This window comes from Parasteatoda tepidariorum, chromosome 4 (assembly GCF_043381705.1).
Source record: "Parasteatoda tepidariorum isolate YZ-2023 chromosome 4, CAS_Ptep_4.0, whole genome shotgun sequence".
Taxonomy (NCBI): Eukaryota; Metazoa; Arthropoda; class Arachnida; order Araneae; family Theridiidae; genus Parasteatoda; species Parasteatoda tepidariorum.
In genome coordinates, this window is record NC_092207.1 from 7,365,312 (window position 1) to 7,389,435 (window position 24,124).

The following is a 24,124-nucleotide window of genomic DNA, read 5'->3' on the forward strand; positions in this document are numbered from 1 at the left end:
ATTATTTATAAATTTACTAAAAACTTCTTTGTTAATTTACATTTTTACCGTGTGCAAATCCGATTCGGGCAAATCTGTGGCTAAAATTCTGTGCAAAATGGGCAAATCATGTCTCTCTTTTTTAAATAAATGCTGATTTTCATAAATTATTAAAATTGCATAGTTAAATATCAACTTTATTAATTATAAACGTCTTTAAAATATCCATTATAATATTATTACCCTGCTCACATCCATTTTAGGGGCAATCCTTGATAACAAACAAATCAAACGTGCTTCAATACTGCAGTAAGAACGCTCCATAAAACAAAATGCCTCTATTTACGTTTCTAACTCCATTTGTGCTTTTATTTTTATATTTTGTGATTATTAAGTATCCTGTTATTATTATTATGTTTCATATATTATTATCATACTTCATATATCATACTTTTGTTATTATTATTAAGTTCCATACATTATGGATGGGTGATCGTGTAAAGCTAAGGGTGGTGGCGCTAGTGGTAAAATTGCTTCAAGACTTCCGGGTTACTGCTTCCGATATATTTTTGCGCCGCAGATTGAAAAAACGCGCCATCATATTATTGCATCATATCTTTTGCAGTATTTCACATGTACCGAGTTCTTTCTTTCAGCCTTTAAACTTCAGCATTATCATATTAATATTATAATCATTAGAATATTTTCTAATTAGGCTAACTTAAAAAGATATTTCTAAAGAGATTTTTGGCGACACTTTATTCAAATGTAGCCAAATAAGGGATAAAATACAAAACATGGCAAACCTTAAGAATTATTCACATAAGATATTAACTTTCCAAAATTTTTTTTGGCCTTACGACCTCTGAGAATCAATACATTTCTGAAAGCTCTCATGAATGGTACAATTATGTTTAGATTTGAACCCAAATTGCAATAACAAAACTGCATAGAATATTAGGCTTGTTTGCACATCGCCTCGTAGTCATAACATAAGATGAGGGATACACCGGAAATTTTCTAAATTTCTTCCGGTTTAAGGACGTTTGTTATTGTTTACATTAGACCACCCATCCATTACAAACATTTATTAAGCATCATTGGCGTCAATAGTAGCATGGCCCATTTTTATGTTTTCCCTAAACGAATTAGAAACATTTCCCCAGTAATTTTGCTTTTCAGAGTACATAGCTTTTAGTTTTATTTTAATTAGTACCTATTTTCCAAATTAATTAAATATCGTGGGCTTCTGTAATAGCATGGTGACTTTTTACTTTTCTAATGAAAGAATTAGTATCATTTCTACATTATTACTATTTAATATATAGTTTTTTTTTATTTCAGTTTTAGTACATTTTTCTAAAGTTAATTAAGCATCATTGGCGTCAAAAATAGCTTAGCGAGCTTTTGTTTTAATCCTAGATGATAATTAGTACCATTTCTCTATTGAATTTTGTTTTATTCATATGAATGCTGATTCCCTTGTATAAAGACATTAGTTCTTCGCTACTCTCTATAGTGGGTGGAAATACATTTTACTCTGATTTGCATCACTCTGTTACTGTACTTTTTTTTCTTTCTATTTTTCATTTTTCTTTCTCTCGGCTATTGTGGTTTTCCTAGTTTTGTTTCTCAATTTAATTTTTAATTTTTCGTTGGCAAATTTACGTTTATTATTTCAAACCACTTTTGTTTCTTCTTGAAAATCTTGAAGATGGGTGCCTATTTTTGAAGTGCTTGAAACATTGGCTATTTATATATTTTTGAAGTGAACGAAGGTTTTTAATCTGGTAATAACTCATATAGTAATTTATACAAATTTTAGTAAATGAAATTTATCTTAAAAATTTTAAATTTTTTTTTTTGTTGTTGTTGTTGAAATATTGAACTAATTGTCTATAAGATGTAGCCGTGTTTTAGAACAAAAGTGGTTTTAACAGTATCTACTGAAGTCACCCATCATTAAACAGACGACGTCAAATGAAAGCTTCACCTTTAAGTGTTCAATCAATCGCTTTCCATTTGAGGTAGTTTGTCACCATGTTCTGCATGCAGTTCTATGATAAAAAAAAGTTGACAAGATTTATCATTTCCTTTATTAAAACTAAAGAAACAGAGGAATCCAAAATGGTTGTGCAAAATGTGTCCACAAAATAGAGATACAATGCTTTCAATCGTATTCTGATCCAATTGTAATGCTGAGATGTTCGCCAACTGTTAGCGTTTTGTGGTACCAGCGGTTCGTGTCCAGAACAACTGAAAGGAAAACCTCCAATGTTTAATTAGGTTTTAATAAATAAAATAAAGAGCTGGAAATATTGGGGAGATTTTTGTATCTTGATCTGTGGCAGAATAATCGCCAAGTTTCGACAACTTCCGGGCAGCGGCCAGCGAGAAACTAAGAAGAAAAAAAAAAAAAAACATCACAGAAAGGGACCAGCTCGGAAGGTACAACTCGTAGCCACCCCAGGGCAAATATCTACATGTTTTTTTAAAGAAAAATCTGCAAGTTTAAAATCTATTTGGCACCTTGGTGATTGTAGTTGGCGCGACAGATCACGATACGAAATATCCCCGAAATATTAATGGATTCGAATAAATTGCGCTTTCATATTTATTTCGTCGACAGCATGTGGGAGAATTTCAGTTAGTCTTAAATTTTTTATTTTGTTGAAATTTTCAGGATTTTATGCAAAACGATTAGCGTTTTTACTTTTGAGAATTTTAGGGAGTTGAAAATTCTCTGGAATTTTGAGAAAAAACAGATCGATTTACATGTTTTTGTAAAACGAGTGAATCACGGCGCTGACCGTTGTATCATGTAATTCTACTTTTAAGGCACAAATATTTTCTTTGCATTTCAGTGGATCAATGCAAGTGGAACATTCAAAAATCTCTGTACAAAGACTATTTTCTTAAACTTTAACCGTCAAAAGTTACTTGCACCAACAATCAACCGCAAAAGTATATAAAGGGCAGTCCCTAAAAAAGCCAACATATTTCGGGACGTACAGTGTGCAAAATAAAAAACGGACACAATGAATAACTTTTGATCTTATGAACGGAGTTTTACGTTCTAGAACTCAATCTTGATAGTTCAAGGGGGTGAGTTCAAATATGCTAGCTAATAAATGCAGACGATATTTAAAGTTACGTAATCAGACACAAAAATGTACTTTCTCTGAATAAGCATACCTTTTTTTCCACCGATTTAGATTTCTGACTTCCAGAAAAAAAGAGTAACCTCAATCTGGGAAATATGATCCCAATAGTTTGGTTGGGATAGCGGTCCAAAGTTTGGACCCTTTAATGCTATTTTTAATTTTTACGTATTTTGCTATATCTAGGACTTTTTAAGCGAATTGAATTTTTTTTTTTTACATATAACTATAGAATTCGTATATAATAAAGATAATTCCATGCTAAATATCGCTTTCAGTAAATCTTTCTTATTTTTGCATTCTTTTATTTAATAATAGCCGAAAAATTTTGAATTGTAAGGTATAATTTTTTACATCATTTTAAAGAACATTATTTTGACATTTTACCTGTCAAAATAGAACGTTTGAGCGATATTCGTGGAATAGTTCTTGAGAAATTGTATTTTTAAAATATGGCTTTTTTAGAATTCGATTTCTCAATAACTGTTTGACCCGTTTCGTTCAAATTTTGTATTTAAAATTACTTTCTTTAAAATGATGAAAAAAACTATATACCTAAAACTTCAAACATTTTCCTACTATTATTAAATTAAATAATGAAAATGCTAAATATTTACGTAAAGTTATATTTTGCATGGAATTAACTTTAGATAAACTAATTTATAGTTTTGTGCAAACATTTTTCAATCAGCTCAAACAGTTCTAGAGATATGGCGAAATACACAAAAAATAAGATTAACATTTAAGGGGTCCAAACTTCGGACCGCTCTCCTGACAAAACTACGGGGCAACTATTTTCCAGATTTCGGCTGCCCCCTATATTTCGGGGGCAGATATCCGAATTCGCCGAAAAAATTTTATGTTTATTCAGAGAAATAAATTTTTTCTGTCTGATTTCGTAATTTAAAGCATCGTCTGCATATTTGTTGGTAATCCCCTGAAATCATTAAAATTGTGTTCTAGAACGTGAAGATCCGGTCATTAGAGCAAAAGTTATTCAAGGCGGTCTGTTTTTATTTAAATTTTGAGCACTGTACATTTGGCGAGATCTTAAATTTCACCTTAAAATACCGAGAAACTAAAATTTTGCGCACTTTTCAAGGTGTTTAACTAAATTCACCAAAACCAGACAAATGTGAAATTTGCTGGAAAAAAGAAGCTTGAAGAATAGTAAGGCAAAATCAATTCCCAGATCTGTGGTTGCTAATTCAACTTTAATATAATATGGCCCTGAGACGCGAGTAATTGAATACAGAAAAAGCTATCAGAAAGCTGTAAATTATTTTACAAAATGTGATAAGTACCCTGAACTTAACGCCGAGGTGAGCTCTATCTAGAATTTATTGAAGAGAAAGAGGTATAACTTACTCGTTGTGGCAAATGATATTATGTTGCCGGTGAAATTTTTTTACCTGAATCAAATGAAATTACACAGAATAACTCAATATATTTAATAACTAAGAAGTTATTAAGTTTTAAATAGAAAGAGTGCTAATTCTGACGTACATATTTAAGCGTTTAAAACTGCTATCCAGGCGAGTGAGATATTGATCCCAATGTAATTTTTTTCGCAATCGATAGGGAACTATTTAGTTTACTATGAGCATAAAAGGTATTCAAAGAAGTACATAACTGTATTTCTGTACACAAATATTAATTTCACCTTACAAAAAGTATTGCCACATGCAAATTTATGTGTTTTTCTTAAAATTCTAGAGGGACTTCAGCTTTGACCCCCCCCTCCAAATTTTGAGAAAAAAATATTTTTTCGCAAAAGAAGAAATGATAAATAAATAATAAATAAGTAAAAATTACGTGTCTAATAGTTTTAACATGAAGCCCAGAAAATGTTAACAAGATCAAAAAATGTTAAATGTCTAACCTGCCTAACACCTAGGGAATAAAAAAGCTTGCTTTTAAATGGTAATTAACTAAAATAAAAAAGATTAAGCAGTTTTGTTGAATTTCGGGTTGCTTTCTATTTTAGAAGGGGATGACATCCTGAGCAATAGCATAAGGTATGATTTTTACTTAGAAATATGTTGTTTGGGAGAAATAATTTATGAAGCAAAATATTTTTTAAAGCATTTTTTACTTAGTAAACAAAAATTGTATTAGATTTTTTTCTCATTCGTATTTTGGTCGTGAAATAAAATTCACTAGACTTATATAATGTAATACCGATTTAAAAAAAACAAGAAACTTGAGTCGTATTTCTTACATTTCTGAAAATATTTCATTGCCATTGAAGACCCCAACCTACTAGAGTAAATCTAATTATATTTTTACAATCACTTCATAAAAGTGTACAAAATGAGAAAAAAAATCTTAATGTTATTTTTGTAAGTGATAATATTTCCACTCAAATGTTATCTAGTATATTAGGTTTCAAGAGGTTAATATTTCATTGAAATAGAAAAAAAAAATTCCTAAAGAATCTAAGGAATATAAAATATTTTTGTATCGATGAAGCAGCTCCACAATTAAAAGAAAATATAGCCACTAATATTTTTTTTAGACAAAAAAATTTTTTTTTCTTCAAATTATTACTGAGAAGACGAGGAACGAGAGTTTGAACTCAAGAGTGGGGATGATAAGCTTTTTACAAGTGGAAAATAATCGTTTGAAATATGATAAAATTTTTCAACTCAAAATTTCAGCATCAAGGTACTCGTTAACCTTTTTTCAGGCTAGGATAAGCATGTTTATCGAAATCAGTTTTTCCACCTATAATTTGTGGGTATATGCTAATAATTTTAGTAAATATAGATTTAAAAAATGAAGGGAGGCCATGTTTACATAAATGTGAGCAATAAAGGTTTGCGTGTGATCAAGATGAGGCCAACATAGGTATAAAAAAGCGACAGAGGGGTTAGGATTCATGTTCTTTAATAACAACAAAACAAAAAATAAACATTAGAATAACCAAAAAGAAAAGAGTAGGCAACGCCATCTATTGGTTCAAAACATAAATTTTCTACATCCAGCCCACTCCAATGCATTGGTTTAGCGATGCATTCTATTACAAATAACCATNTCTCCACTCGAAAATGATAATTAAAAGATGCGATCAATTGTGAATTGTAAGCAATTTTAATAAAGTTTGTCTTAAAGAAACAATATGATTTCACTAAAAATCAATTTCTACCCCTTCCTATTTTCATTTCCACATTACGAAATTTCACTTCGTCCGCGCGGAGGGACTCCACGTACTGTTTTTTTACTTCTGAGAATCTAAGTTTTTGGGGAGTTATAGCTAAAAATCCTCTGAAATTTTGAGAAAAAACGCATCGATTTACATGTTTTCGTAAAACGAGTGAATTACGGCATTGACCGTTATGTTTTTCTACTTCCTAATAAACTATTAAGGCATAAATATTTTCAGTGGATCTTTGCATCAATAAACATTCAAAAATCTTTGTAAAAAAGCCTATTTTCTTAAACTTTTGCCGTCAAAAGTTACTTGTAGCAATAGTGAACTGCAAAGGTACTAGCAATAGTGAACTTCCTATAAAGAGAAGTACATAAAACCCAGAAAATGTTAACAAAAATTACATGAAGCCCAGAAAATGTTAGCAAAAACAAAAAAAATTTAAATATCCAACCTGCCTGACGCCTAGAAAAAAACCAACAACAAACTTGCTTTTAAATAGTAATTAGCTAAAATAAAAAGGATTAAACAGTTTTATTGAATTTCGGGTTGCTTTCTATTTTAGAAGGGGATGACAACCTGAGCAATTCCATAAAATATGATTTTTACTTAGAAATATGTTGCTATAGAGAACTCATTTATGGAGCAAAAAAAAAAAAAATCTTTTTTTTTTACTTATTAAACAAATATTGTATTAGATTTTTTTTTTCATTCACATTTTGATCGTGAAACAAAATTCACTAGACTTACATAATGATATGTCAATAAAAAAAGAAATTTCAGTCGAATTTCTTACTTTTCTTAAAATTTTTCATTGCCATTGAAGACTCCGAACTACTAGGGTAAATCCAATTATGTTTTTACAATCGATTCGTAAAGATTAATAAAATGAAAAAAAAAAAATCTTAAAATATTATTTTTGTAAGTGATAATATTTCCAATCAAACGTTATCTAGTATATTAGGTCTCAAGAGGTTAATATTCCAAAAAAAAAAAATTCTGAAGAATCTAAGGAATATAAAATATTTTTGTATCGACAATAAAAAAAATATTTTGCTCCACAATAAAAAAAAATATAGCCACGAATATTTTTTTAGACAAGGAAAAAATGTTCAAACTATTGCTAAGAAGACGAGGAACGAAAATTTGAACTCAGGGGGGTTAGGATAAGCTTTTTATGTGTGGAAAATAGTCGTTTGAAATATGACAAAATTTTTTAGCTCAAAATTTTGGCATCAAATAACTCGTCAACCCTTTATCAGGCCATGATAAGTATGTTGATGAAAATCAATCTTTCCATAATTTGTGGGTATTTGGTAATAACTTCTGTGATTATCGATAAAAAATAATATAAATGTGAGCCATAAAGGTTTGCGTGGGGTCAAGAGAACACTGGAAAGCTATTTCCTCTGATGCATTCGTTATTTTGATAAAAAAATTTTTTTATCGAGTTTAGTTATAAACACAGAATCTATAAGCGCTGTTATTTAAGTGCAAGTTTACGGCCAATTCTCAACAGTAGGGTAAAATTTTGAAAAACTCACCTACCTGTCAACCAAAAAAAAAAAAAAAAAAAAAAAANAAAAAAAAAAAAAAAAAAAAAGAAGTATGAATAATGAAATTAATTTTAGATAATAAGTTAAATAATTATTTTTCTTCAATTCCCAAAATAATTTAACATAAAATTACTAGAAAAATTATAATTAAAAGCAAAAGGTGGATAGTTTCTTAGACTGGATGATAATGTCAAAATTTTTTTTCGTAGGTGGTCGAAGTTAAATTATTCGTTTGTTGTTGTTGTCGTCTGCCGTTATGGCAGAAGAGGTGCGATTGTTTCTTTTTTTCCAGTGGCGCTATCTATGGCCAAGAATTCGACTTCTGCCATACACATACACCCGTTTATAGGGCGAGCCCATTCATTCGTCTACAGATCGTAATTTTGACCAGAATAAGAGAATGATCAATCTCCAATTCAATATCCCATAGAGGTAATGATTCGTTATGGGAACATGGGGAATTTTGTGACCCGACAGATTTAACGTGCACCAGTCTGCATTTACTACAACGGAGAGTTTTCGGCGGGCTAAATTGTTCGTTTAAACTATCGGATAAAAGAAAGGGGGTGATTTTTCTGTGTAGGAATACTTACTAACTTCACCGGCATTCACAAGGACTTCAATTGTTCTGCATTCAGTATAACATTCAGGAACAGGTTCCAGTGTCCAAAGTTTACTTCCCTGGATTTGTGCCTGCCACGAGGGATTGTCCACGTGATCGATCTGTTAAAATAAATATTATTATGCTTAGGACAACAACAAAAAGACGACGATAAGATATTTTTATATTCATAAAAAACGCAATTTGAATATAGTGTACATTATTATTATACTATTATGAATTATGTAATTCATAATATAGTGAACTACGATATTTACAAAATTTAAATTATAAATTGTATACACATATCAAGCGTTCTTTTCTCTTTTTATGCTTGATAAAATTTGAGACAGATAGCATTATTTTGTTGTTAAGTATGGCTGATTTGTAAAGGGTGTATCGTAATGACCGCCCTTAGCATTTATGTTTAGAATTCATATGAAACAATAAAGTAAAAAACTATGCACCTTAAGTGTCGCATATTCATGTTTTATTGAGATAAATCGTTTTCCAACTTCTCAAATGGTTTAAGCTGGAAAGGAGCAAAGAGGGATTAGAATCAACTGACCCAAAATTGATCACTAAAAATGGAATGCGTTGCTTTTTTGGTAGGAGTGATTTCAAATTTCATCTTCAAATGATGTAATTTGCGTAGATTGGATAATTCTAGGTACAGGAAAATTATCAGAGCTATGCAACTAAACTTTTAAAAAAAAATATATCAGTGTAGAGAATACCGGGCAATGAGATGACAATGCTTTCTCTATGCTACTTTTAACAGCTGAAGTTGGTTTTTGTTCATAATCATCGGATATTAATAATAATCGAATGGACCCGCAGACGGTCTACATTTCTCCGGTAAAGCATGGAGCTATTTTCTGGTATACACTTGTCCGTTATTCCCAACACGGATGATATTTTTAAGTTAAGGGCCATTGTATGGTGTTTCATACAATAATGTTTCATAATGCGAAGAATCGTTTTCTGGAATTCCCTACATTGCCATGTGTTTTTTCTAATCTCTTTCAAGTAAGAACGATGCATGCAGCCTACTTCAGGTAAAAAAAGAAGAAAAAAATCTAATATTACTGCCAGAGGGAGGATATGGTTTACGGATATGGTTACTGCCACTGGCATCAAAGGCAAAGCTGCAAGCGGACAGTTTATAGCAGTAAAACGTATTTTTCCGTTTCGAACTAAAAACATAGACATGTAATGCGAATTTGAAGAAATGTATTGATGGCGCTTAGAAATGTGAATCCCGTGATCCTGGGTTTATTCAATAAAAAAATAATTTTAATGGTTTTTGTTTAATATATTATGATTGTCTAATTGCGCTAGTTCCATAAGAAATTAGATACATTTTTGCTATTTCACAATTATAAATTATATTTCTTTTAACTATAATTTAGTTAAAAAAATTAAATAATCAATAGAAGTTCGATAATATTTTTTTAAACATTAATAATAATAGTAATAGGCTACATTCTTTATCGCTGAATTCATCAAAATCTATAATCTACTCAATTTTTCTGCTCACAGATCCGTTGTTTTACGTCGAGCAAAGCATCTTAAATCGTTTGCCACAGTTTTAAAGAAATAGTCTACTTCCGTTATAAATGTTTGTTTTGATTTTGATTGATCAAAGTTTAAATGATGTTCCACTACGCTAGCATTTTTAATTTACGGATTTTTCCAAAGTCTTTTGTTTCATTTCCGTAAGTTAGATATTTTTTAACGGGTGCATGCGGATTTCTCAAGAACTGTCGCATGCTCAATTACTCGAAGCCCTTACGTATGGAAGCTAACATAAATGTGCGTAATCTCTCTAATAATGAAAATTAAAATCGTAACAATGGAAATGAATAATATAGGTAGACTGCGTTTTATTAACTGATAATCTAGAGCAGGGTTTCTTAACCTGTGGTTCATGAACCCCTGGTGGTCCGTGACTTCTTAAAATTTTTTAAAAGGGGTCCATTATATCGGAAAGGTTAAGGAACACTGATCTAGAGAGAGACTCACGTGCATGTGTGCTCCATATCCTGGTGTTCCCATAAATATCCAATCGATATTTGTGCTCTCTGATTGAAGGGGAAGGAAATAGGGTTTATGGTAGTGCTTCCTCAATACATTCCCCACATCACTGTCACAGTTACTCCTGAAACAGATTTTCATTCTGTTTTTAATTTTGTAAATTATTAAAACAATTAGTCATATAATTAAGTGATTTTGAGTCGTAATAAAACGAACAAAAATCAAATTTTACAAAAGTAGTAAAATAATTAAAAAAATTTTTTTTTAATCAATGCATTATCTTAAAATTAAGAGAGAGAAAGATAAGAAAATAAATGAAAAGAAGAAGAATATAATTTGAAAACTGAACTTTTTTCGTAGACTCAAAGGGAGAAAATAATTTTTTTCCGCCTGACTTAAACGAACTAAGTTAGAAGGTGATAGAAGTTTATGGAAGTGATACGCCTTCTATCTTTCGTATTCAATTTAAAATATGTTTTTAAAATTTAAATTAAATTAGAATATGGATTTAGTTTAAATATATGTTACCGTTAAAGTGTATAATTCAGTTATTTCATAGAGTAACGTTGTATTTCAGGAAATAAGTAGACAAGTCAGTAAATGTATATAATAGAAGAAAAATTTCTTACTTGACCTAAATATTCTACAAAATAACTAGTCATTCTATGAAATAACTAATAATAGACTGCTAAAGTGAAAAATAAACGATTTCAAAGTTATTTTATAAATTAATTGATCATTAATAGCTAAAATCTCTCGAAAAATACATTTTATTCCGATTGCGGATGATTAATTGGTAAATAATTAGGAAAAACAGATGACATAATTTATTATTGATCATATTAATAACTACATTTACGTCTAAAAGGAAGAAAATGAAACGTACACATCATGGATACAAAGATCTATTACTGTACCAAACGGGTCGCACGGTGAACTTGACATCACTGGTCTAGTCACAAAGTTTGTACTAAGCCCTTTAGTGATCAATTTGTCTAAACAAAACTTCATTGAATATAATTGCTTCTTCATAGCTGCTGCATTTAATTTGTTCTCTTTTATTTGATTCTTATAAATTTTAATCATTAAAAACGTTCCCCCTTTGTCTCTGTGCCAGAAAAATCCAAAATTCGCAAATTTACACGCATATTAAACACATTTTTTTCCCAAATTTTTTAAAGATTTATAATTTTTAATTTAAAACTACTTCTAACATGTTACTGATATGTTCTTAAAAATTGATACTTTATATCATTCTGAAATTCAAATGTTTTAAATAAAAAATAATAAAAAAAGACACACACACACAATTTAAGTACTTACAAAAAAACTTAAAATTAAATAAAGAACATTTTCATAAGAAAAACTAAGCTGCCCAAAGCACTACATTTCATATAAAGTACAAAAAAATTGGAAAATAAAAAGAATCACTGAAAAGTAGAAATCCCATTATTGTCTGTTATCGTTCAACTAGGCTGTTATTAAAACGTTTTCGTGGTTTTCATTTGCGCGTAATGTTAATCCTGATAATTTTCATTAAAAAAGTCTTTTAAAATAAGATTTTATACCTGTATTTTGATATCTGGGTTGTGTTTTATTTATTTTTTAAATAGTTTTATTAATTATTGTGGTTTATTATTGGTTGTGTATTATTCAAACAGGGTGCGTAGCGTTTTTAAAAAATGCTTAAAGGTGCTTATTTTTGAGTTACTTTTTTTAAAAGCCTTTAAAGGGTTTTTTTTTATTCGGAGTTTATAAAAAATGCTTAATTTTCCATCTTTTAATAAGAAATTTTTTCTCAGCCTAGTCGATTGTCGTTTTAAATTACAAAAGATGCATGATTTTTACTGCAATATTTATCAGAAACTAGTTATTTTATCCTGATAACGTAAAGTTTTTGAAAATGCTTTTGAATTTTATTGATTTTATGTTTATAAATTAAGAACTTTAAACGATGGAGAAAATTTTTTTTTAATTACTACACAGATCCTAATTATGATTTTTCTTTTTTGAAAAGTGATTAAAAATATTTTTTGAGGGCTTAAAAAGTACTTTAAAGGAGCTTATTTTTTGCTGAAAAATCTAGCTACGCACCCTGTTTAAATTTATTTATTTTCTTCACAAAAATATTTGTTTATAATCCAAAATATAAAACGCTAACATACATACTCCGCCTAAATTCCATGTCAAGAGCAACGGAATGAAGCATACGATTTATTGCAAAGGAATTTTCGAGTGCCGTATTTCATACTTTAACGATCAAGTAATCGTTATTCTATAGAATATCTAATTAAATCCCAGAACTCAATAATTTTATATACTTTAACTGACTTGTACTAGTTATTTCATGAAATGCCTAGTTATGCTATGAAATAACGGATTTCACATTTTAACGGAAACATATGAAGTGCAGAATAATTGAATACACAAAAACGATTAAGATTCAATATTATTGGGTGAAAATGATGTTCCCTAAATGACTTCTGAGTGTCAATATTTTTGTTTCGAATAAACAACATTTTGAAATGGGCTGATATGTGAGAACGATTAAAAACAGGCCGTTTCAGAAGATAATGTACACAACCGGACGTATAACAAAGAGCCGTGTAAGAGCAAACAGGGGATGGTCGCCAACTGATAAGACACGGATTATCCTGAAGAATAATATGTAAAGGAAGGAATAGAATTTCTAAATGTCGCCAAATCCCTGGAGAAATGAGGAGAAAAATTTGTATAAGCGTTTTTTTTTTATGTTGAAAACATTAATTGTTTGACACAGAAGTAATTTTTGTTTCATTAATTAATAATATAAAAATTATTAATATGAAAATAAAGAACAAAATAAAAATAAGAACTCTTTAACTGAAAAGTTCGAGATAATTAGGGCCGAGTAGACTCAACCCAAGATAATTGTTAAGTTTAGGGGTTAATTAATAAAATAAAAATTAATTTATAGTGTTAATTAATAAATTGTAAAATTACCTGAGATGATGTAGAAAATAAACCTGACTATGAACTACAGATAGACAGTAGAAAAAGGGATCTTTATTTCTAACTTTTTCTTATTATTTTGTTCATGGTTTTCGTTATGGTTTTCAAATGCGTGACTATTTTATTTTTATTTATAGCCACCGTTGAACAGCCGACCCGATTTCGGGTTTACGACTACCAATGTTTAACTCCGTAGTCTTGTCCTTTTAGACCGAACTCAGAAGACAAGGTAACTCCTGGATCAAATATTGGAAAATTTTGCCTGCGTGGAGGACTTTTTTGATGGCACTAAAGCTCATTTGAGTTACATGGAGACGAAAACCACTTACGGTTAAACTGACGGCAAGAGGAATCTAACCCATTATCCGTCTGCGTGGAGGAGTCTTGCGATCTTAATGGTTCGAGGTATACTCATTCATTTTTTGGTTTTTAAGTTTTTAATCAAAATTATTTTGCCAAATATCTGCCTTTTCAACAAAGTTTGAATAATTGAACCTGTAAATAGGAGGGTTGGCCTTAATCTGGAAATTGGAATTTTATTTTATTTTATAACCGTCGTTGAACAGCCGACCCAATTTCATGGGTTTACGACTACTAATGTTCAACTCCGTAGCCTTGTAATTTTGAACCAATCCAGAAGACAAGGAAACTCCTGGATCAGTACCCCCAGAGGTATTGATTTGTTGTGGGAACATGGAGGACTTTGAGACTCGACAGATTTAACGTGCATCAGTCACCATTTACTACACGGGGAGTCTTCGGCCGGCGAGGATCGAACCCACGACCTCTTGGATATGGGCCCAGCGCCCTACCGACCAGGCTATCCCGGCCCTGGAAATTGGAATTGACTTGACCAATACTTACATCAGAAGAACGGTTGCAACCTAGAGATCAGAGGTACCAACGGTTGTGCAACCTAGAGATCAGAGGTGCCAACTATTACGATTGACCCGTGATTATTAAGATTTCATATAGTACGGATTACGATCTCACGGTTGAGTATATAAGTGGTGGTTTTTTTTAAATCTTCGAAATAATCCGTTTAATATAATTTTTTTCCCCCTTTAACTTCCAAGAATTATGGAATTTTGTTGTCTGCGACTAATCTACAATAATTTGTTATTGCTCTGTAAGCAATTCTAAAAACAATAAATAAATAATTATTTGTTTGAAACAAGAAATAAAAAAAGAGAGAAAAAAAGGAAGAAATATCTTCTTAATCTTGTCTCCTTATAGACAAGCAAAATGATATAAACCCAAACCTGAAATGCTATGAGCATACATTTTTAATAGTTCAAATGTGGGATGCAAAAAAGGCAATACGGGGTAATTCTGACTTAATCTTTTGCTTACGGCTAGTACAAAATATGAACCACACGTGATGGTACAACATGGTATACCGTGAGTAAAGGGTTAAGCAACAGCGAGAACATTGTTTCCAAGTCATCATTTTAATTTTCTATTGAATTGGGTATACTATAGCCTACGTCACAGGTTGTGTTGTTCCTACTAAATTTAACCCATGAACGGCATTTTCTGCGAGCTTAACTTCAAGCCACAAATAAACAAACGAAGTGTTCGATCGTTTAAATAGCTGCTCGCCAGATTTTATTGCATTATAAAGAAAAGTTATTGAAACTAAATACAACTAAATAAACAACAACAACTAAAACAAATAACAACAACTACTAATAACAATAACTAAATAAACAACAACTAAATTCCATTCGTTTAGCATTGCGTCATATGTTGTTCCTACTAAATCGAAGTAGTTGTGTTTTTTTTCATATTATACCCAATTATGAAATTTCAGTGTAGCATAATTTTCAATATAATACCTTTATCTAAGGATAAGATTCGCACTATAAGATTCTATGTAAAATCTTAATTATCACGTGATACTATACAGTTTTATTGTTTTTACGCAACTGAAACCAGTTTGCACTTGTTTACGTTCCAATGGGTAAACATTGTAATGCAATACGTAAAAAATAAATACAAATAGGAAGTATATAAAAAATATCCTGAATAAAAACCCATTACATGCATGTTTATATATAAATTCGTGCAAAACATGTAATAACACTAAACACTATAGTGCATACACATATAATAAAAACACTATAGTGCGTCTAATATTCATTTGCATAGTATCACCTGATCATTATATAATATAGTATTACCTGATATAATAAATATTCTATATTTAAATAATATATATTGTCTAATTTATCCAATTGTCGAATTTGCATTATATATCGTCTCATTTAATCAATTGATTACACAAACGTAAAGAAGTACAAACCGGTTTCAGTCACGTAAAAACAAGCAAGCTGTATTGTATCCCCTGATAACTAATATTTTACATGGAATCTTATAGTGCGTCGAATAATTTTTCCATGACTGAATGTTACTTTTCAACTTTATTTAGAACTTTATTTTCTACTTTATTTAGAAATTTATGTAAAAAGAAAGAAAATAAGAACGTAAATAAATGAAGCCTACCATCCTATGTACCATGGCTGACTTGCCCTTTGTGGTGACATGGAGAGAGCTTCGTATAAACTCACAAATTCTGTCCTATAAGNCAATTAAAGTTGTTATCGCAATTAAAAGTAATTGATTGTTGTTATCACGATTACAGCTGCAATTAAAGTTGTTATCGCAATTAAAAGTAATTGATTGTTGTTATCACGATTACAGCTGCAATTAAAGTTGTTATCGCAATTAAAAGTAATTGATTGTTGTTATCACGATTACAGCTGCAATTAAAGTTGTTATCGCAATTAAAAGTAATTGATTGTTGTTATCACGATTACAGCTGCAATTAAAGTTGTTATCGCAATTAAAAGTAATTGATTGTTGTTATCACGATTACAGCTGCAATTAAAGTTGTTATCGCAATTAAAAGTAATTGATTGTTGTTATCACGATTACAGCTGCAATTAAAGTTGTTATCGCAATTAAAAGTAATTGATTGTTGTTATCACGATTACAGCTGCAATTAAAGTTGTTATCGCAATTAAAAGTAATTGATTGTTGTTATCACGATTACAGCTGCAATTAAAGTTGTTATCGCAATTAAAAGTAATTGATTGTTGTTATCACGATTACAGCTGCAATTAAAGTTGTTATCGCAATTAAAAGTAATTGATTGTTGTTATCACGATTACAGCTGCAATTAAAGTTGTTATCGCAATTAAAAGTAATTGATTGTTGTTATCACGATTACAGCTGCAATTAAAGTTGTTATCGCAATTAAAAGTAATTGATTGTTGTTATCACGATTACAGCTGCAATTAAAGTTGTTATCGCAATTAAAAGTAATTGATTGTTGTTATCACGATTACAGCTGCAATTAAAGTTGTTATCGCAATTAAAAGTAATTGATTGTTGTTATCACGATTACAGCTGCAATTAAAGTTGTTATCGCAATTAAAAGTAATTGATTGTTGTTATCACGATTACAGCTGCAATTAAAGTTGTTATCGCAATTAAAAGTAATTGATTGTTGTTATCACGATTACAGCTGCAATTAAAGTTGTTATCGCAATTAAAAGTAATTGATTGTTGTTATCACGATTACAGCTGCAATTAAAGTTGTTATCGCAATTAAAAGTAATTGATTGTTGTTATCACGATTACAGCTGCAATTAAAGTTGTTATCGCAATTAAAAGTAATTGATTGTTGTTATCACGATTACAGCTGCAATTAAAGTTGTTATCGCAATTAAAAGTAATTGATTGTTGTTATCACGATTACAGCTGCAATTAAAGTTGTTATCGCAATTAAAAGTAATTGATTGTTGTTATCACGATTACAGCTGCAATTAAAGTTGTTATCGCAATTAAAAGTAATTGATTGTTGTTATCACGATTACAGCTGCAATTAAAGTTGTTATCGCAATTAAAAGTAATTGATTGTTGTTATCACGATTACAGCTGCAATTAAAGTTGTTATCGCAATTAAAAGTAATTGATTGTTGTTATCACGATTACAGCTGCAATTAAAGTTGTTATCGCAATTAAAAGTAATTGATTGTTGTTATCACGATTACAGCTGCAATTAAAGTTGTTATCGCAATTAAAAGTAATTGATTGTTGTTATCACGATTACAGCTGCAATTAAAGTTGTTATCGCAATTAAAAGTAATTGATTATTGTTATCACGATTACAGCTGCAATTAAAGTTGTTATCGAAATTAAAAGTAATTGATCGTTGTTATCACGATTACAGCTGTAATAGAAATTATGATAGGTCGCAATCATGATTACGTGTAATCGATTGCATTTTTTCTCAACTCTGCTGCGTACAAACACTTGATATATCTTAACAAATAGAATTCATGCTTCCCGAACACGTATTTTAAAAAGGGCATCTCAAACAGGATTGTTCTTTTTAAAATCCAGTCTTCATTTTTTCTCAAGTCGTGCAAAAGGCACACCCAATCCATTCCTGATTCTACTTCCGGGCCGACTGATGCTGACATTTTATTCACATAGCAGAATAAAAAAAGGAAATTAGTAGTTTTGTATTTAGAAAAACTTGTAGACGCCTATATCTATATTATGTTTCCCCCCCCCATTAATTTCGTTCACTGACAATGACACTTCGTTCACAATATTTACTATTTTTAAGGGCATGTTTTTATTTTTAAACACGTTAAAAAAGTTGATTTTAGTTACATAAAACTAAGTTGGATCTTTTAAGCATGTTCCTTTAGCTTTTTTCTTATTTTTCTTAAGCTGGGCACGGTTTTAAATCTCCGACGGTGTTCGAAAAAAAATTTTTTTTTCTTTTCGCTTCGCTTATTTATTTATTTATCTGAATAATTTCCTTATTTTCTATGTTATTATTTAATTTTTTATTTATTTGCTAAGCAACTAAAATGAGTTAGATGAATGCGTCTCAACCGGATTCTAAAGACCAGTAAAATATTTCATCTTTTTTTCCGTAAGGCAACGTATTGATCTCATTACGATACTCTCGTATTAGTACGTATGCGTAATTTTAAGTACGTTCTTTCCATAGCCCGTGAAATCTGATTAGATTTTTTAACCTGTGTACATACTACAGTGAATGACCGAAGTCAAGAGAATGTCGACTTTCACCGGTGAATGTCAACAATCACACAATCGCTTTGGTGAATGTCCGAATTATTTGCTATATCCGATTTGATATTAGTTTATTCGTTGATATTATTATATGTATTCGATATTTTAATATCTGTTGAAGATAGATTCGGAGAAACATCAGCGTTCAGAGTACCGAGCAAATGCCTGACGGGCTGCGTCGGTTAACTAGACCTTGTATATATTTCTGGCATTTATCAAAGTGACTCTGTGATTGTCAACATTCACCGGAAGTCAGCAACTGGTCATTCACAGTATATCAAATCAAAATGGAATTACAATTTTCTGAGATATTTGCATCAAAAATTAGGATTCAGTGATTGGGTTCAGGAATGTTATACGGAGCAAATAAACCACATTTTTAGAGGGGCTTTCAAATATTTAACCATTATTCAAAATTTTTTGCATTACTTTAAGCATATTTCCAATTGTGTTTTTTTTTCTTCTTTTAAATAGTCCTTCAATAAAATTCTACATTGCCCGTGGATGATTGTTTAGAAATGATTCTATCCAATGAAAAAGAAGGTTAAAAATAAGAGAGTATATTAAAACAATTTTAAAAAAGGAGCTGGCATCGTTAATTTAGTTATTATGTATAATAATTACTTAAAATTTGTAACTCTTAGTTTAAATGTTTATGAAGCTACGGACATTTTTTTGAAAAACTAGTTTCCTTTCTCTCATAAAATTTCTTTTTTCATATAATTTTAAAAATCATTAATAAAATGAAGAAAAAAATTGCAGTAATTTTTAATTAATAGCAAAATTATCATTTCAAAATGTCTTAAAACTTGTGTTAGATATGAGCGTTTTAAATAGTTCTTTTATAGATTTCATCTAAATTTTTTTCATGAGAAAAAAAGAAATTTACATTTTTTTTGTGCTTGGAATTGCATTTTCTAACTAACATTTTTACTTGAATATCTTGAAAATTTAAAAAGCTTCCAGTTTTTGTACTTTTTTAATGAAAGCTTTGAATGTTAAGAGTTTTTTTACTTTGTATCATTAAACAAGTTTTATTAAAAATGACGTTCTGCATACTTTTATGGGGGACGATTCCCATAAAAGTATGTTTTCTTTTCTTATACCAGGTCATATTGGTGTACGGACGATTCTAGTAAGGTATTATTTGCTATTTAATTTCGACTTATGATACATAATGATATTTTCGGAAAACCCCTTTTCCTTCAAAGCTATCTTTCAAACTTTTCAGAAATTACTAAGAAATAGCTTGAAACTTTTTAAATTTATTCAAATTAGATTTTTTTTCATTAGTTACCAAATACGATTCAAAAATGTTTGCAACTCCATAAATGTTAAAGCTAGGCTTACAAAATTTTATTCTATTATTGCATGGAATAACCAAACATAACAAAGATTCAATATATGTATACATTTTTTCTCTTTTTTTTTAAAATTGAACTTAGCATTGATGATTTGATGATCTCAAAATTACAATTTATGAGCTTAGCTCTGTACGCCCAATAATTCATTTGTTTTAAGACCGAAAATCTCCGTACGTAAAAGCGAGCTCTTCTTTTACATGGAAAAAAGTTGTGCATCAAGTTCTTGTTTATTCACTGAGGATAGTTTGGAGCGTTTTATTTTTATCTTATAAAGCCTTTCGATGAAAGGATTAGACACTTCAACTAAATGTAACTTAAATCACGAAAGGGGCGTTTTCTCCTTTTAAAAATTCTTGTAGATGATCGTGAAGTGGAAAAGAGGGGCAATATTCATGAAAAGAAGTAGAAAAAAGATCTCTCTTCTATCCTGGTTCTGACTGTTCTGCATTATTTCGGATAGCAACAGTCGTTTCGTTATTTTTATTTATTTATTTATCTATTTTATCAGATGATTAGTCAAATAGATCTTTCTAAATTCTTCCTTACTGACGAGGATTACAGCCGCGATGGTTCTAAGCAGGGGCATTTAAAAGTTGAAAATTAATTAACACCCCAAGTTTAAATATGGTAATGAATCCAATATACAACAATACTAAATAGTTAATTTTAGGAACATAGCCCCAAATTGTAATGTGAATTTTCATTCATTAAAATAATAATTGCAATTACCAGTCATATTCACAAATGAAAATAATAACACGTGGGGCCAGAAAATTTTAGAGAAGCTTCATTGTATAAAGAATCTTTATTAATAATAAAAAGTCAATACTAAAAGATCGTAATGAGAATTGTAATTAATTAAAAAATAATTATAGTTGAACATCACAATAATAATTCATGAAGATGTCTTCAGATAGGTTGGTTAAAAGGATTAGATTAAAGCAAATGGTTGCTGTCAGAAAATTGAAAGTGAAACTATAGAAGTTTTACAAATAATTTTACTAAAAGGCAGTTAATTATACGAAATTATTTAGATCTAATTAAAATACTGAATTAAACGTAATCAATTAAAATAAGTAAACTTGTCTTCTTTTAAAATTCCGTATACTTTAAAATTGATCTTTGGAGAGACCAATTTTTTTGTTAATTATTATGATAGTGTAATTAATATTATTATAATTAATATTATCTATATATATATATATATTTCTCTTACACGGCGACAAAAAAAAGCCTCATTACAACTCCCCGAATGGTAACGCTAGAAAATCGACCAATGATTGCCACTAAAAATGTCACATGCCAAATCTAGATGAGGTGGCTCAACATATAGCGTTTTTAAAAAAGAAAACTGAAATAACCAGAGTGTGAAATATTATGTGCTTATGTGCATCGTATTTTTTGTTAAACAATTTATTTATTATACATCAATTTATAGATGGTAACGAGATGAGTTTTGTGGTTGCTATGGTGACTAATTAGAATATAAATTGTTTTTTTGAGTGAGTGTGAGATTTGTTTCTTGGAACTGCGAATCTGTAATTTTATTGTTTAGTTAATAAATCTTCCTTTTATATTAAACGTGATAGTAGTTTCCTTAATTATTTGATTCGAAGTCCTTTGAGTTTTATTTGAGGTCAATTTATTTTGTATTTTTTGACAAGAGAGAGCATTCTCACCAAATGAGATTTCTTCCGAAATTCAATGTTTTGTTTATGCAGATTTTTCCATTGCAATTCACTTATTTCAGTTTTTAATAGACTTAATTATAGCCAAAATTTTAACCTTTTTTAACAGATATTAGTTTTAGAAATTTTATCTTAAGATTTTATACTATAGCACATTTCTAATATGTTTAACGAATTACATGTCATTTATTTGAATTCAAATTTATTTTAATGACTTAGTATTTACTAAAAAGATGTAATTTTTTTTTAAAAAAAAAAGTTGTTATATGGATTTGAATGATTGTTTTGAATTCTTAGAATTTTGTGCATTTGCAATGTATCTAAGTTAGTAGCGAGCGATGCAAACCATATAAGATTGCGTAGCAATTTTCGGGGGTTGGCGAGCGTTAGCGAGCAGGGAGCGCAGTCCACTAGTTATAATTATTAATATCATAAATATAATTCTTATACAATAATTTTTCGTATCATACTAATAAATATAGTCTATTCAACAATAGAACCAATATATGAATCAATTTGAAATAATTTAAAATTTTCCAAAGGATAGATAAAAATTTATCTATCCCTTTTACACTGTAGAAAATTCCGGATCTAATTGCAGCATAAAATACCGTTACTTTGCCGAAGCGGTACCGTAAAATCCATTTTTGCAGTAAAATATTATATTGCATTAATTTTAATAATTATATTTAATAATTGTAATAATTATATTTAATAATTATATTGTAATTATTAATACAATAATTATTAATATTATAATAATTATCATCTGCCCTTAATTAAATTATTTTTGCGATTTGACAATCAACATAAGCCGTTTAGATAGGCACAACATCGGTAATTATCTTTTTCTAGGGCATGACAATAATAAATCTATATTTAGACCTTAGCTTACAGTTCTAAACATAGCTACGGTTATACTAAATTTGCATGCAAAGTTTGAAAAAATAATCTGTAAATATTTTTAATAATATGCAACGTGAAATTTTTTTTTCAAAAACAATGTTTATTTAAAAAATGCATTTAGAGTATGAACTTGGCAAAAAACGTCTATTGGCATGCTGTTAAACAACTGTAACTGCATTTCTAAAGATCAGAGAATAAAAATTTTAGGAGCTTTGGAAAGCTAATGAACAAAAATTCAAAAATGTACGAAAATGAAAATCGAAAATTTCGGATAACATAATTGAATGAATGCCCATTGAAAATTAAGACAAACCTTTTTTCAAATTCATCCGGGGTGATATGACTCACTCTTTCTACTTCAGTCATGTTTCGGCATGTAGAACAATCCACAGGTGGCATGAATAAGTTTTGAATTTCCGATGGCATTCGAAATATGCACATGTCATCTTGCAAACGATCTCCAGACAGCCAGAAGAGCCTGACGACCGATTGAAAGCTCCCATAAGGAACGATAATGGATAGAAACAAAACGATTATGGTTAGAACACGAAACCAAGTCTTATTCCACCAACGATCTTTCTCGGTAAGTTTCCGAAAAGAGTCTAATTTTGATAGATCAACTGGTGTGACTCCGAGTTTCTGAGACTTTAGAACGATGTTTCGGAAGAGCTCTTCCGGTTCCTTACCGTCCCATTCCATTGCCGGTTTCGAAAGTGATCACCTCTATTGTCTTCATCTAGCGCCACCTGAGAAACTATGTTTTCTCTTTAAATACAGAAAGAGGTTTTTCTTTTCCAACTTGAATTGAATAAGTCCAGTCCTGCTTTTCTGTATCCTTTATGAGAGTCCAAATATCTTTATTTATTTTTGTTATCACTCCCTTTTTCATAAATTTATTTTTTATCCGACTTTTCTTTCTTCATTGGAAAATTGTGAATTATGAATGGAACAAAGATAATTCTAAAAGCAATCATTCCATACGGCGTTGAATTAATTCCTTGTACTTTATTTCTGGTAAATTTTAAACTTGAATAATAATAGAGGAAGAAATATAAAGAAAAGGAAAGAATGAAACATTATACAGTGTTCTTGTTTTAGTGGAAAAGTAGATTATGAATAGAACAAAGTTAATTCTAAAAAAAAAAAATAATCATTCTATACGGCTTTGAATTCCTTGTACTTTATTTCTGGTATATTTTAAACTTGAATAATGACAGAAGAAGAAATATAAAGAAAAAGAAAGAATGAAACGTTATACAGTGTTCTTGTTTTAATGGAAAAGTAGATTATGAATAGAACAAAGTTAATTCTAAAATAAAAATAATCATTCCATACGGCTTTGAATTCCTTGTACTTTATTTCTGGTATATTTTATACTTGAATAATAATAGAGGAAGAAATATAAAGAAAAAGAAAGAATGAAACATTATACAGTGTTCTTGTTTTAATGGAAAAGTAGATTATGAATAGAACAAAGTTAATACTAAAAAAAATTATTATTCTATACGGCTTTGAATTCCTTGTACTTTATTTCTGGTATATTTTATACTTGAATAATGACAGAAGAAGAAATAT

General features: G+C 29.8%; 2 protein-coding genes across 5 annotated transcripts in view; one reads left to right on the plus strand and one right to left on the minus strand.

Annotated features, from left to right (window-relative positions):
• LOC107447412 (mucin-2) overlaps nt 1–24,124 on the plus strand; it is a 149,335-nt gene that overhangs the window by 71,393 nt on the left and 53,818 nt on the right. The window lies entirely within an intron of this gene.
• LOC107447406 (uncharacterized) lies at nt 2,058–23,283 on the minus strand. The gene is made up of 5 exons (XM_043046863.2): nt 22,863–23,283; nt 15,982–16,068; nt 10,474–10,609; nt 8,441–8,570; nt 2,058–2,235 (listed from the first exon to the last, which is right to left on the minus strand). The coding sequence occupies exons 1-5, from the start codon at nt 23,246–23,248 to the stop codon at nt 2,150–2,152; spliced, it is 825 nt and encodes a 274-aa protein (XP_042902797.1). The 5' UTR covers nt 23,249–23,283; the 3' UTR covers nt 2,058–2,149.